The sequence below is a fragment of the Ixodes scapularis genome, unplaced genomic scaffold, assembly GCF_016920785.2.
Source record: "Ixodes scapularis isolate PalLabHiFi unplaced genomic scaffold, ASM1692078v2 PGA_scaffold11__112_contigs__length_91849675, whole genome shotgun sequence".
NCBI lineage: Eukaryota > Metazoa > Arthropoda > Arachnida > Ixodida > Ixodidae > Ixodes > Ixodes scapularis.
Window position 1 is genome coordinate 46011818 of NW_024609837.1, and position 16673 is coordinate 46028490.

General features: G+C 45.8%; 1 protein-coding gene across 1 annotated transcript; it reads right to left on the minus strand.

Annotated features, from left to right (window-relative positions):
- Positions 1–475: 475 nt before the first annotated feature.
- LOC115333167 lies at positions 476–14504 on the minus strand. Its single transcript, XM_040215741.3, has 9 exons — positions 13883–14504; positions 13599–13803; positions 11998–12298; positions 10909–11278; positions 10623–10796; positions 8804–8990; positions 7904–8146; positions 6471–6642; positions 476–3664 (listed from the first exon to the last, which is right to left on the minus strand). The coding sequence occupies exons 1-9, from the start codon at positions 14240–14242 to the stop codon at positions 3586–3588; spliced, it is 2091 nt and encodes a 696-aa protein (XP_040071675.2). The 5' UTR covers positions 14243–14504; the 3' UTR covers positions 476–3585.
- Between the last annotated feature and the right edge of the window lie 2169 nt (positions 14505–16673).

Consider the following 16673-nt stretch of genomic DNA (forward strand, 5'->3'; position numbering starts at 1 on the left):
AGCGAGCGCAAAACTTTGGGCCTGCTAAGCACGCGTTCGTGAAGGCAAATCGTTGTCGAAGACAGCGCACTCGTGCCTGTAACATCAATTTCAGTCATACAAAAAGAAGAAAAAAAAAAAAGGAATAGTTTATCAAGGTCTAATTTTTTGGGTTTTCCCTTTGTGAAAAAAGAAAAGGTATGCCTTATTTTTTATAATGCAGGAGTTTTTAAACATGTGACAGTCTGGGGCTGACAAAACATTTTGGGTGGCGCACACGCACGTCACCATGCAGATATTCCCATGGAAGAACACAACACTACGTTTAGGAGACTGCATCACAACTCTCTGAAGTTGCCCAGTTTATTTGAGCACAAGGTCTTGTGTAATAGGACAAAAGGCGGGTGTGCTCTGCATGAAGTGGCCCTATTACCCGCTTATATTGTTCAGCCAGAAATCGCAAAGTACAGACAATCAGTAAAACAAAACATTCAAGCTCGACACATGATGCTGTTTTTTTATTACATGCGGTCAAGTCTCCTATGTGCACAAGTAACATGGTCAGGCATTCATTGCATCTTATTGCACCGTCCAGCTTTTGAAAACATCACATCTCTGTAGTCCTGCGTTTCACTTAATTAGATACTCCAAAGTAAATCTTGATGTATTTTCATTTGTCACATGCACCTCAATTTCATAAACCTGCCCTATACTCGGAGTCCCAACTTGTGTGCAGTGTAGGCACAGGCACGAGCGCGTGGCTTCCAAACACACCCTCTGCGTGCAAGTGCTTGTGCACACAAAACACTGTGGAAAGCTGTGCCTGCACTGCACACAACTTGAAACTGAGTATAGTATCATCGAGATGTGTAGTGTGTCTTGGCTGGCACTTCAAACATTTGTATCAGTGGTAATTGACCAGCTTTGTCCTTATAAATTTTCCAGGCTTCGTTTTGCGGCCTATCACCAATTCGTGCGGTGGATGTGGCGGAGGCTGGGACGTCGCAATCGACGTGTTCTACCGGCCTGCGTGGTCAAGAGGATCCAGGATGAATTCCCTTCGGAAACGTATACGGGGTTTCATGATGTAGAATAAAAATGTTGTAAACGCCACATTGTTTCACTAAAGTTTTTGCAAGCATACTACTTTATGCACCCAGACAACAAAACATTTCGACTGATTAAAACAAACATACAACTTCAAGCACTGATGCTGGTTTTCCCACAGCTTACAAAGCATTGCAATCAATTTTGCACTGTTCATGTAGTCATTCTACATTCAGTACTTCCTACAGCTTACGAAGCATTGCTGTTTATTTTGCACTATTCATGTACAATGTGCTGCAATACGAAGGACCCACTGGGAGAGCGTGACCGAGGCGGTGGCTGGCGGGGGCACTGCGGGCAATTTCATTCTGCTTCAAGGAGAGGATGCTCACTCGGGGCTCAGCACAAACTGATAAGCACATCGCACTTTAGCCGAGGCTTGACTCGAGTGAGCGTCCTCCCCTATCAGTTTGACACAAGACTTATTATGTGAAAAGGGGGCAGACGGGATGTAAACCAAACGTATCAACTAAACACACACAAAACAAGGCTGCAAGGCAAGGTCCCAAAAACATAGTGCATTTGCAGGTACTCAGATTGTGCTACATATGAAGTGGTACTCGCAGCTTGCAATCAGTGTAAAAGGTGATGTACGCTAGACAATAATGTGCCAACATCGGACACCCTGTTTCGTGTCCTTGATTTGACATGCACTAATGCAAGGAAGACGACTCCCCCCCATGAATGCTCTTGAGGACCCTTGGGGGTTTGTGTGAGAACTGCTGTATCCGAGTGTTGGTGTGCCCTGCATATGGGCACGCTGACTGGCTGTCCCAATACTGTAAAACCCTTTACTTTTGCAAGCCCTTAATTTGGTGAATTTCGCGAATTGAAGGATTAGTGAAATTTAGGAGCATGCGAAAGAAAACACTGGCCTCTAGAGGCCCTCAATTCTCACTTTTGGAATTCACAAAATTCGGGGGTATGTTCCTTTGCCTGAATTGCAAAAAAGTGGGGACTGTGAAAATAAAGCCAGACCAAGCTCATACTTCGTTCCCTCTCCTTCAACCTGGTAGGCACAAACCAGGCCATGCCTCTTTGGTCTACTGTACTGTAATGAACAGTTCAATAGTGCAGTATCCTAGGAGATTCTAACACATCCATGGACACATGATCCGAGATAGCTATGAATGTGTAATAAACATGTTTTGTTCCGAATCATAACCGGACGAAATTCATCCCTCCTAAACGCAGACAACGCTACAAATGGCCAAGAAAATGTGCAAGAACAGCATAAGGATCGCCCTGCAATGAAGTGGAATGGACCCCGACGCATCCAACAAATGACACCTGCCTAGCAAGATGGACTAAGGCGCGCTCCCCCCCATTTCCCTCCTTTGACGCTCGTGTCACTGATACCAATAATGTCGGCACTGAGTGGTCAATGTGGGTAAAACGGTTCGAGGACTTTGTGGTCGCCTGTGGAATCAAAATGATGCCAGGAACACCGCCTTTCAGTTGCACTATATCGGAGAAGACCTCTACGACACTTGCTGCATGCTACCAGAACCTCCAGTGACTGCGCCTGTCTCAACCGCAGCAAAGTTCTGCAGCGACACAACTGCTCTATACACAGCTACACGCAGGAAGCTCGACGCTTACTCCTACCCCAGGTAACTACGAGCTTCGAAGTTTACCGCTTTCAGCAGACGAAGCAGGTGGGAAGCGAGTCACTCAACCTGTTTTACGCTTGACTGCGGCAGCTTGCGAGGCACTGTGTGTTCGTTGGCCTGGACACCGAGATTAAAAACCAGATCCTCATCACGACAAAGTCCTCAAGGCTGCGCCGCTATACCATACAACACGACCTCGACGTACAAGGAATACTCAAGCAAGGCCGGCTATTCGAAGAGGCGAAGCACAACGTCAGCATCATAAAACAAAACTCTAGCAGCCCGACGAAAACAAAAGAAAGGTGCTCGCAGTGAACACCAAGCCATCACCACCTCATCTGTCAAAGAACTGGGAAGTGTGCAACATGTTACCAGTACTTCCTAACCCTGGTGACAAAGGCTACACCGAGATCGAGGCACAACAAACAGATGCAGCGAGGAAAAGATACGACAAGGCATATGTCAACAAGTGACATTACGCACAAACGTACAACTTCATTTCAAGTCAACTCGCGCTCTGCAGAGAACAGCAGCACAACAAATCCACCCCATTTTATGACCCCAGGTCTTTCACTGTTATCTCATTCCGAGGATCCTGCATCAAGGCATCTCGAAACGGAAAAGTCGTCAGGCAAAATGCCAGCTTCCTCAAATACACAGTGCGAGCGACCAGAGCCCCACTCCATCTCATGTTACAACAGCCCCAACTGCAACAAGAACTCAACCAGCAAGTGGAGTGCGCTGGTATTGCGCTTGCAAAGCAAACCATTACTCCGTTGCGTTGGGCGCCTTCTTTCCAAAACGGCTGATTCTGGCAGCAACCAGATCCTCCTTTGGTGGTCTGTCGCAGCTCCGGTTCAGGTTTGGCAGACGCGGCGTCCTCGCATCAAGCTTGAAGACCTCCCTCAGAGGTCCGATGTCCTTGCAGATTGCCACGGCCCGAGCCACGAGCTTTCCGACGTAATCTGAAAAATTAATTTATCATATTTTTTGATAGCTGTAGTTTATATCAAAACATTTTACTTCCAGTTATTTCAGTTTCGGTGCAAAGTCGGTAGCACCGTGATACAACATATGCGCCTTCATAAATTTCTGCTCAGAATTGTATACTCTACACATCTATATCACATAAAACAGGTGTCAGCTCGCATTTAGATTTATACCCGCTGTCCCGGAAAGAAAAGTTTGCACGGGTGAAACCTTCTTCCTCCTCAGCTGCCTATTTTCCACCTTGCGTGGGTGATTATGGCCCTCATGTGAAATTAAAAAGAGGGTGCCTCTCATTAAATTAGAAGGTGCTGATGCCATGGAGTAGATGACATACTATCTTTTTGACGTATAAATCCAATGCCGTGGGGCAGACGACACATCTTGATGCATGAAGCCAATGCCGTGAGCAACAGCAGTTTATCTGAGCACTTAACTTATGGGCAGATACTGTCCTGGTCTACAGGGTGTCTGATGTCAAATTCTGTGACTTTTCCAGATTTTTACCTATTTCGATAAAATACTCGGACTGTTTCGGCAACATTCAGCATGGCTATGCTGATGTGATACCGTCGCGCCCTTTTCTGCGCCACTGTGACACTTTCATTGGTCATTTCCCTTGATTTAGTCAACTTTTTGATGATTTCCTTGATAATTCCCAGACTTTTCCTGATGACTGAAATCTTCTGAGAATTCCAGGTTCTCCCGGTTGGTACACACCCTGTGACTAATCAGTCATCAGCTGTAGTCACTACGTAAATTGATCTCCTAATAGTACAGGAATACCAATTAAAAAGACCACAGAGTAGAATTCTTTCAGAATACCATATGTGACTTTTGTCTTTTGGGGGCAGACGGTGTGATGCCCTTTCCTGGCCTTGGGCGATCTCACTGCCCACTGCCTTTCACCCGCCTTAGTAGTGGCCTGCTCCCTTTCGCTGTTCTCATTCCAGTGTAGCGCTGCTACACGGGTCCTGAACAAATAGAGAATGCAGACAAACAAAATGTGGTGCAGCTCCCACAAACAGTATGTGCTTTGAAATGCCGCCCGGTATGTTTTGATGAAACTTCTGCATTCTTAGGTCTTCCTTAGCAGCGGAGATAGCAGTCATGTCATTTGGGTCTGTGCTGGAACCTGCACACTGCCACGAATCCAACGAAGGAACGATAAACAAACAGGGTGAATGATAGATTTAATGGGGGTGAACCTGTGCCCAAAGGCAAAGAAACAAATTAGAATAATGGAACGTCGCAGGCACCGATATCGGCATGAGAGCAGGGTTGAGCACTGGTGATGAATGGCTCCATACTGTCCCGCCAACTCTTCTTTCATGTTACACTGGTTTCTTGAACATCCGAACGAACACGATCGGGCATAGAACTTTCTAAGTCGGAACTTACCACTAATTATGCAATCATTCTAGAACCTTTCAGTAAAGTAGCAAAATAAAAGCACCCATGGTTCCGGGTATTGAATCTCGGCCACCAGCGTGAGAGCCCAGTGCACTGCCCAGTAGGTCAACCAGGCTATACGTGCAGCTACATAGAGTTGCATATTTAGCAACTCCGCTCTATCTACTGAGAAACAACGGTGATTCTGACGGAGCAGGATGTTAAAAAAAAGAATTAGGCCACCATGTTACACCCTCACACTGAGACTCTCGTCTTTCTGAAGAATTCCGAAACACTGAAAGAACTTAAAGGGCAACTCCGCTTCATTTTTGGTTTTGAAAAAACAATGCAGTCCTCTTCAGTATCGCCTAGGAAGACCACACGTGAAATGTTACGACGCAGTTCTGTCTAAATGTTTCTTAAACGGTCCGGCAAACTTTGCAACTCGCCAAGTTGCCGAAATCGGCTGACTTGAGCGGGCGAATTCAGGCGCAAACAACAGCGCAGTCAAGGCTACGGCATGGGCAGAGCCAACATTGAGCTAAATGTCATTATCATGGCCCCCTTTAGCTTGTTTTCACTTATCCGGGCGAGCGTAGCGCATGACGTCAGCAACGTTGCCTCTCGGCGCTTAGCGGTGTCCACGTGATTGGTGTAACGCGCCTGCGCAGCGCGTTTCTTGGGAGCCGTCCGGCCGCCCGCCGTGGTCCCGCCGTCTTCCGTGTCACAACCGCCATCATCGCCTCACCGATTGTGATTATTGTCTCTCGGAGTTTCATCCATACTACGGACACCACATAAGCCATAAGTCTGCACACCACATGTGCAGACTTATGCCGCAGTTGTGCAGACGTCGTTGAATGCCGTAGACACCAAAACGTGGCAAAGAGTGAGGTGCAGACGACACTCGCACCAGCCACACGCCCGACCCAATCCTGCCCGTCGTTGGGCCGAGGATCACGTGACATCTCATACCACGTGATGGTACGAGATGGTACCAACACTTGGCGGCCCGAGGCCAATGTTGCCGGGCGGAGCCAAAGTTTCGGTTTCGATTTCCGCTCGTGTTTAAAATTAGGTTTGAAAATATATATCCCATTTTTTGCGAAGCAAACGACGTAGTGTGTTTTACTAGGTCTTTTTAATTTGAAATTACTCATTATCCCGAAATCTTCGAAATTGAGTGGAGTTGCCTTTTAAAAGGGTTTCTTATTATTCTAAAAAAATAAATAACAGTGGACGAATGCCGAAAATGACAACATATCCTAAAACGGAAAGCAGTGAGCTGAAATGCACATCACAAATATATCACCTGCTTTCCGGTTAGCTATGTGGGTAGTCACCAACACCTCCTTTCTCTAACATTTCTCTATGTGTTCTGTGAGTACATACCTGGCGAGCATGCCTTTTGTGCGAAAGGCAGCCCACTTGGGTGCAAAGCGGTTGAGCACACTATGGAAAGATTCCAATCCATAGGTTTGTGTGTCAGGGGAAAGCTGGCGCAGGTCCTTGAGTAGGGACTTGCTGGACACGACGTCCACAAACCTGGCATGGGCAGGTGTGTCTAAAACAAACAGAAAGCAAGATTAAGGCTTGCAGCACGAAATTTTACCTGAGTAACATTTAGTCCATTTACATTGGAACAATAAACACGATTTTGAAGTTTTATTTGACGGTTATAATATGTTCCGGGCACATCCCTAACAATGTTGGTAAGTTTTAGGTGGAACTGATCCTTGTGTCAATTTAGAAATTCCATCAAACTTTGCACTAGGAGCAATGACAGCGACATCCCGAAGAGCAGGAGAAGCAGTTGGTAGGTGTGGGAGAAGACAAAAGAAGCGGCTCCTGTCCGCGCGCCAAGAGCAGAGACGTCGCACCCGACGTCTCTGCTTTGCTACCACTCGCCGCAAAAGTCATGCTTGACAGCCACTAAATGCTACCGAAACCGATTAATTCGGTGTTGACGTCACTTCTGATTTCGGAGGACCAGAAAATGAAATTGAGGATAGCTAGTTTCGGTTTCGCCAGTTTATTTGCAGGCATGAAATAGGCGTCGCCGAATTCTATAAAACGTTGAGGAGCGTGTTCAGCCTCCAAGGAGTTCAAACACACTATTTTCTAAACCTTTTTTTTTTTTAATTGTGTTTATGGTCCCTTAAACATTACTGCATTTCATTTAAGTCTATATTTCTTTTATTTATACACTTTACTCATTCCAACTCAGTCTTTTCTTTAAATGGTTGGATAGTTACAAGTAAGGGTGCAGTCCCGGAAATCATACATTCAAGTCTATGTAAAATAGGTGCGGTAATTCAAAGTCTACAGTCAAACCTAGTTAATTCAAAGGCTTGTTCTGCATCCAAATATGCTGACTACGCCTAAAACACCACCATGGCTATTTGGCAACAAAGCTGTTGGCAGTTGAAGGTGTTTCGTATAACGGATATCTAGATATCGACACACTTCATAACCTCTGGTCAATATTTTGAGAGTGAAACTGTGAATGGGGTCAGACATAAAAACTATCGCATTGCTTGTAGTTTCAAGCTGCCGAGTGCTGAAAAATGAGAAAGCTGCATTGCCTGTTGTGAAGTACTCCTTCAACAAACCGAACACTGATGACGTTTGCAGATACATTTGCGATATGCATAGTGTTTACTAAACTGCCAACAGTGGAGGACAAAAAAAAGTATTGTTTGAGTGCTTGCTCATAACTCGAAGGACATTTCATTAGAAGAATTTCATTTTTCCTGTCTGCTCCAAATCACCGAAAGTCAACTTGCTAAGTAGAACCTTTAGAGACATGTGAAACGTCTACTGACCTGGCACCAGCCATTCACCATCTTCGATGGGCTCATGAAGGCACTTGGTGTACATCCCGGGGTGGTCTGCATGGACGTCGACCACGTGCCTTGTCATGCTCGACCAGGCACCCACCAGCAGGTCAGGGTTGCCCCGGCTCGCCGTCGCACACCAGTACATGTGGTTGACCGCCGGCTGTGCCCACCCAACCAGCGAGCCACAGTCATGGCTCTTGCTGGCTGCGTTAAGGCTCTTCTTGACACCTGCAGTTCGACCAGTGTGCAGAATTAGCACTTGTCTAGTTTTTCGAACAGCTCATCTGCAAGAAAATATTCAACACAGGAAAAGGAAGCATCTCACTTGCAAAACATATTCACGCCTTTTTTCACTGCTGCCTTTATGTCAGCTGGTAATGCAAACTGCCCATCATATTTTAATAAACTAAAGAAACAAGTGATGTGCATGCGAAAAGCACAAGAGAAAACATCATGCTGCTAGAATCATAGTTTTAAGTCTGTTTATAGTTCATTTAATTGACATAATTTAGACACTACAAAGAGAAATGAATCATAGTCGAGATTGTGTAGGTGAAACCAACAGGCATAGACGGTTTATCCCAATTACAAAGCCACATCAGCTTCTCTTCAAAAGAGAGTCACAACACAAGGGTTGACTACCAACATATAAAAAGGCAGAAAGAAGTAGCACTGCTAGGCAACACGGCTTGCAGACATGCCAAGGGCATTTTGTCATCTACCTTTCTCAGGTTTTAAACATTGCCAACTGGCAACAGGTGCCCATTTATTACCAAGTGATAGTGCAGACGCTGGAGTCACCAGAACTTTGCTTCTGCCATGTCGGCAGTCAGTGTAGGTTGTCTGTTTATGTACGGTAATAGGACCATGAGAAATGCCATTTACTCTTTGACACATGCCAGACGTCGAAGAAGTGGAGGACAGCCGGCTCTTTCTCCCTCATGTGCTTGGCGATTGAGCGGTGCCTGTCCGTGGCCAGGGACCGCACTGTCAGCTCCTTCTCCCTTGCAAAGGCCAGGGACCTGATCAGGCCTTCCTTCTCCATACTTCCACTGTTGGGAACCGCCTCACACTGTAATCAGAGGATAGTAGAACAAGTTATTTCCAGTTGCTCTAATCAGTACATCGTCCACTGCATGTATTGACATATCCTGCAGCATTACCGATTCAGCACCGGACGCCAGATAGAAATTTTGGTTTCAGAGCTGGGGATCAATCTGACCATTGCTGTATTGGTAATGCTGTCACGAACAGAAGCAGTGGATGTTAGTAAAACTGAAAAGCTGCTTTTTATAAGGCGAATCTGTGCCTCCAAAATGAAAATATTGTGCACCCTGCAACGGTGGCAATGGGCCTCGGCCGGACGACTGACTGTAGGCAGGCGCTATAAGTCACTTTTATAAACACGCTACCGTCTACCACATTCCTACTACACCCGTTTTCACGTGAAGAACACTAGTAAAAAAAAATCCGGCTTCTCGCTGAGCATCATTAACTTCCCCCTTTATGTAGGAGAATTTGTGGGTGAATTGTAGGTTAGATATATGTTATCTTATTAAGCCGTACACACTCCAAAAGCCAAAAGCATTGCTTTTTCCTCCGACAACTAAATCTCATAAGAACTACTTTGCGCTGCATATGAACAATGTGCAAAACTTGTTTTTTTCTTGAGGTGAAAACGGGTATAAATAGTTCAAGAAGAACAGATGTGCCAACAGACTAAAACAAGAACTTTCGAGATTGTTCTGGGTCCTCCCAGTACCCTAAATAAAATAAGAATTAAAAATGTGTCCGCTGCTGGGAATTGAACCCCACGCTACGGTGTCCAAACCATATAGGCAAACCGCCCGGCTATGCCTCAAAAGCTGCGAACGCATCAATACTATACAGTGTGGGCCCACTGAATCTGACCTCTAAACAGACCACAAAATTCAATGTATTGCACTGAGATTTAGTACTGGCAGGTGGTGTTTGCCTACTTGGAGGTGCTGCCAATGAATGGTGCAACCTGAGACACGAGGATGCAGCACCTTGCGACGCCACATCCCATACCAGAAATGGGGCTAAAACACCGCAGCTTGAATAAATTACAGACACATACTGCACTAAAGGACACATCAGAAGCTTTCAGAAGATTGTCTGTTATCTAGGCACACCCTCGATGCTTCTGACATCTGTAGGTAGCACATCCAAGTAGGCAAGCACAGTCTGCTAACACTGTCACCATAGAATGCATATAACACTGACAAACAGATTCTTGCAACCTGTTTAGAAAGGCCAATTCATCGGGCCAATGCTATACATGTCTGGAACAAGAGCTTTGTGAACTCTGTGGGTCAAGTACTTCTGTGACATTCCGTAGAGACACATGGTGGGTGAAAGGGCAAGAAATGTTTGAAGCAGAAAAGGTCTACCGAAGATTGCGGGTGACCATAATACAAGAAACGAAATTTAATCTTTTTAAAAAAAACCCGAAGTATAAAAAAATAAAAGCTGCCTGCTTGTGTTTTTCAGAATCACTCCAAGTTGCCGAAAGCCACGACGACCTGGCTTTGGTCACAACAGTGCCAAATGACATTGCCAAACACAAAAAGTGCCAAAAGCATTAGGTTTAGTTAGAAGCTTTGCTGTGCAACTGAGTGTATTAATTCTGTTTCACAAAATTACATGTTATTGTAATGAGGACGATGGATCCCTTCCTTACCTCTCCTACCTGAACCTGTTCTAAGTGAACGATCTTGTTCACGTGGGGTGCATGAAGAGAGTACGTCAGATATTTTGCGCTGTAGCCTGGGGAGTCGCACCTCCCGTCACCAGCAAGGTCAAGGGGTTGGTCACGGAGCTCTCCCAACAGCTTCTCCTGCTCCTCCTCCCACACCTGTGGGAGATAAAAGTAAAATGCTTGGTACTTTAGCAAGCAGTGTGGTCAAACACTGCATTGGGATACAAAAGCATGTCAGATAATGCTCATAAGATAGCATCATAATCACCTGTTCAACAGCTGGGATCAAAATTGCCCGCTGGTAGTTTGTGTATGTCTTCATTGAGATCACCACGATGTTCATTAGGCGGAGCAGGCGCAGCGTGATGGTTGGGGGGGCCCCCGTGAACAGGACGAAGCTGGTGATGAGGAGGTTCCCCAGAGGCCTGCCGTTGATGTAGGGCTGACTGTCCCAACGGTTCTTATGCCCAGCGGGGCAAGAGGTGTGCACCGTCAGGAGCGTGCCAATCGTGCTCAGTGACACACTGCAGGGGCTGTAGCACGTCTGGCAGACCGCAAACAACTGCCGCAGGCTGCTCTCAAACACGAGGAACTTTCGTTCTTTGTAGTCTGGCTCTCCGGACACAGTGGTGGCACTCCTGGAAAAGTTGTGAGTGCTTACTGATCAACAGTCACTTCTGTGCTTGGCTTACAAAAACTAAAGGAGCAATGCTGCCTTGTTCATTTTCTGAACCGTTCACTAATACAATTTCAGAAACATTCGGTCCAAGATGAACCCTACTTATAACAAACTTCCAAAAAGAATTTGCAAAATGGTTTAGTCAAGTTTATTTATTTGTTATTTATGGTCCCTTAAAATTCAGATTGATATTTACATAAAATAAGTTGGGATCACAATTTGATGTTGTCTTTTCGTATATTTGTTAGCATGTGAAACCATTGCAAAGCACTGGCAACTACCCCTACCTGTTCTTGAAAAGAAAAAAAAAAATTCTGTGCTGTGAAACATACGACCCGAAAGGTTTGCAATCAATAGCAAAGCCACCACAGTCGTGTGGAACACTTCTCGTTCTTCTTGCTATGGCCTGCTCTTGATCCGTTGTATTGGTAAATTAAGCAGCAGTACAAGCTGGAACAAGGGTACTCAGGCAGGAGGCAATAATGCCATGCTAGGAGCACTAGGTCCCTTACTGCTGCATTGTGGTGTTTGGTTCTGTGACTCGGCATGCAAGGGGCAGCCTAAGCGGCATTTTGATCAATTCAGCTAGCACAAGACATGTGCCAGCACATATTGGTGCCAGCTGTAAATGTTCATTCATATTTAGCCTGCCTCATCCCAAGAGGAAACCATTCTTACTCGACAAAGCCTCCTTTGGTGGGTGGCTCCCACAGAGGGTCATCGTCGCAGTCGTCGCCGTCGTCGTCGTCCTCTTCTTCCTCCTCCTCCTCGTCCGAATCACTGAGGACAGGGCTCATTGCACATGCTGGGCCCGGTCTTCGCGGTGGCACTGCAGAGGTAGTGGTGGTGGAGGCGAAGGCTGCGGCAGTGGTTGTGCTGTTGCTGCCGGCAGTGGTGCTGCTACTGTCGGGTGTCTCCAAGTCCTCGGTCTGTACCCAGTGGGCGGTGATACCTTTGGCGTAGGAATTCCACTGCGTGCCTGAAGGGCAAAAAGAGGTTTACTTATCCGACTCTTCATCCTGTTTGACTAGTACAAGCCTCCACAAAATGGCATTCTAGCAGTAACATTTTTTTTCTTAACATTTAGAAAGTGGAGACACATAAGGGACGTCCCTTATGTGTCTCCACTTCCTAAATGTTTTGAAAAGCACCAACACGCTCGAATAGTAAAAATTTTTTGGTTATTCCACATTGAAATAAACGACAACCTAGACCTGGAGAGTGAAATACAATGGAAAGTCAAAGAAGGTGAAGGCCAACCAGGGCTGTGCATGCACACTGACTTTCGTGTTAGCTTTCAAGGTAACATGTGCCTTCCGCAATGCCGCCTGGATACAGGGCCCAGACCCCGGCCCCCTGCATCGGCTGCAGTTAGGCGGTGTGTGGTGTGGGCCTGGTGAGAGTATTGCGCCGGCGCTCGGCTGAAAGTGTCTCAGTCGCGCTGGCATGGCATTTGGGTTCGGCTGGAAAAAATATTCTGTTTTCCCGTCCCGAATGGTGCTGGGGGCTCCGGCACTGGGACTTTGTATCTAGGCGGTGTTACCTGCCTCTCCTTTGTTTCGTTATTTGTTTTAATTTGCATTCTATTGCTTCGGCTGGCTGGCTAGCAAACGCTGATAAGTAAGGGCTCCAGCCTATCTGTCTAGCTTTGCAGGTCACCTAGTGTACCGCTACCTTTGCTAGAGATTATTATTATTGTCTAGTTACCTACAACAAGCAGCAGCACGTTTATAGGGTTTACCTGGCCTAACGACAAGAAGGAATAAGACTACATCCCTCATGTCCCAGTTAAATTAAGAAATAGTACAGTACTAAATTTGCGTAGAATTTATGCTGTTGCTGGTGTACCATCAAGTGTGTTCATATGTGTCATCTGAGGGCACTTTATGTGCTCGTTCGAAATTTGTCCACAAGTTCTGGGGGCAGTAGATGTCATGGCGTGGGCTAGTGTTACATTCTGGAATGCATTACCCCTTCCTCTCTTTTTCTTCCCGTAAACACATGAAAGGTGGAGTTTTGGACGCAATGTTCGACACTTTCCACAGCAAGAAGGAATTCAAAATCGTTTGAGCTCGAAGCAAAATGAAACCGCATAGAAAAACAAAAACACCATGCAAACGCGAAAAAAAAAAAAAAAAAGCACATTCGCGCAGTATTGTCAATATTCGCGTGGAGTGCCGTCGGAAGGCACTTGGCAGAGCAATGAAGACCCTTCCTACAGTTTCTCCTGCAATATGACGTCAAGCACGCGAATACAGGCGGCTTTTTTTGATGCGTACCGGTAGATCGCTTTCCCAGCCATCGGTCTGTGCCCACAGAACTGTCCTTCGTGCCAGGCGGCCTCGGAGTCTGTGCGGGTCCCGGATTTTCATGCAGGTCGGCCTGGACCGCTGTGTCGCGTGTCGCCGGTCGGTGACGACAATGACAGCTGTGCTCGCGAGGTGTGGTCCTCTCGAAGCAATCCACCTCCACCGGCTCATCGTTCTGCAAAAGCAAAAATGTTCGTAAACCTGTGCTCGAAAGGTTCACGACCGTGTGCCGCTCGCGAACGTGCGACACTTACCTCAGTTCTTCGGCGCTTCGACGTTGGCACGGCTGGGTCCTTGGCAGGGGAGAGGCGCTTCGCAGTGGGGGGCAGTCGGAGCGAAGGAATAGCATCTGGCTTCAGGTAGACGTTCTTCATCGTCTGCCCGGCATCGCGAAGAACACTTGGCAGGCGACGGTAGTCGCGGTCGCTGTCGAAGTGTTCGGAGCACACGCGCACGTCTGCCTGTCCAGGGTCCCTTCTACCAATCCTTCCACACCACTCACTTCTGAGACGTTCTTCGCGTGGTAAACGATGGAACTGGAGCTTTTTAGCACGGACAAGAGGGCTTTGTGCAGTCCGGTTAGGACACAGGAGAACGGAGCACCCGGTCGGCATTGCCGAGCGGCGACGTTCGAAGTCGAGATCGACACGGCGGAAAACCAAACCAAAGCGCTCGTTCGGCTCCTCGTGCTAGCCGCTGATGCTGCTCGAGCTGTCGGTTTTATTGACCTCGGGTAGATGGCGCCACTAAAAATTTCTGTAATTGATACTACGTTTTTCAAGCATTTATGTTGTTGGGACGGCAATATTTATGGAAAAGATACCCTTTATTGAGCAGGTATTTGCAGAACTTTATATCTTTTATACAGGTACCCAAGTGACGTCACGCGCGTGTTTCCCATGGCGGCCGCTCGCGGCTGCAGGTCTGGGAATATTCTAATTTTTACCTCGCGATTACGCGGCGAAATCGCAACATTTCGATGAAAGGGGGTGTGTTTTCTGTCATTTGTGACAAGGTGAACAATATCAAAAGCAGAAGATGCCAATTCTTTCAACGTTAAAATCGTTGCACAGCTCCTTTAAGGTTGACGATATTTTTTTCGTAGTGCAAAAATAAACCCCTGAGCATGGTGCCAATTTCTGTAGGCCGTATACCGCGTTTTGAAAATGGCGGCACAGGAGAATATAGTGAAGACGATTTGGTGCCTGGGCCCCAAGGAGACAATGCAGGTAGCCTCGATTGGAAACCTTTCTCAGTATTATCCCAGGAGTGATAACTTCTCAAGTTCAGTGAATAGAAGTGACTGGAGAGGTAAAAAAAGACAATCAAGAAAACATAAATGATAAATAGAGACAAGGGCGACAACGAGAGAGGAGGTAAATTAAACCAACGAATGATTAAGGTATGTGACCATGATTTGTAGACTCCTACGAATCAAAGTGTCTACATATTCGTATGCACATGGAATTCAATCACAGAAACCTTTAGTCAGTTCCACTAGTAAGAAACCGAATGGTAATGAGTTGGCCAAAATAACAATTTACGCATGTTTTTATGGATCAATAATAAGCATAATAAAACATACCTGAACTCAAAACAGGCAGGAAAATTCGTCGCTTTAAATTGTTTTCCAACACGGTGAATGGGAATGCTAAACTTCCATTCGAAAAAATACATTCAATCCAATACATACACGCAACAAGCACGAGAACATCATTGTAGCGCCACATTTAAAAAAAGAAAGGCTCTTTTATGTATTCCTCCATACCGCGCACTGTTTATTAACGGAATAATTTTCTTTTAAGCATTACCAATCAGCTCACAGATCCTTGCTCTGTCGCGTCAGTTTACAACCATTTAGTTGCATAAACAAATTTTGCATTTCTGTGTGTCTTCGACTGTTTTAGTTTTTTTTTCTTAAAGTTTAGTATGCGCTTGTCATTTTGTAATGTCATGCCGTCTAAGCCCAATGATGTTTTGTTATTTTTTTTTTGTTTATCTACATTGTACAGCGTACACGCTGTACCTAGCTCACCCTTGTTTTGGACGCCGTCTATTGATGTGTGACAATATTTTTGAATAAATAAATAACAATAAAATGCAATGTTAGCATTGTGCATTTAGCATACCTGTTACTCAAGGTGCTTTGTGGCATATCTGCAAGCGGTGTTCCTTCAGTGATTGTTTAGTACGACTAGGTCATAAGTGAGGGCAACACGTTGGCTGTTTTTTTACATGGTCATACTGTTTGGAGCAGTCCCGTAAAACGCCTTTTTCCTTCCGGTAAGTCGTGTTCCGCCATGTTGAACAACAGCTTCCGTCACTTTCTCGCCGTTTGTTTATACACGCAGACGCCTAGTCATTGGCGTTGTTTTTGGTGTTAGTAAAACACACAAGCATGACAACGGGCTCCGTTGAAGCCTGAACCTAGTAATTAACGCTCGAGGACATATTTGGGCCACATAAAAACAATCTTAATTCGATTTGTATCTTTTCGAATTTGCCCGTGCGGCATCTACTGGGGCCTTTATGTCGGCCGACGGGGCAACTCAAATACGTATAAAGACCGGTATGTGTAAAAGTTTTGCATAGGGCGACGGTACTTTGTAATCCCTTCAATTATGATGCAAAAAAAAAAAGAAAAAACAAAGCAACTCGACGAAGCTGGAATGCACTGTTCCCACGCATAGAGAGACGCACAGGGGAAACAAATAATAAAGAGAAAATAAACAAATGAAAAAGGTTCCGACACCTCCGAACTGCTCGCCTAATGTGAGGCGCTCGTATATGATGACGAGACCTGATTTTTTTTGTACTACTACGGTCATCTGTAAATGAAAATACACGATTAATTATAATCTGAGATGAACTTACCAGTTGAAGTCCCTGGTCCCCTACGCGCATCATGAGGGAAGCCATGTGATCGGGATCCTCATATAGATACTTCTCCAGCTCCCGCGATTCGATCTGCTCAAAGAATACAAATCAAAGAAGGTAGGCAATGATGAGCTTATGTAGCCCTCACCGGATGTTTTTTTTGTGAAA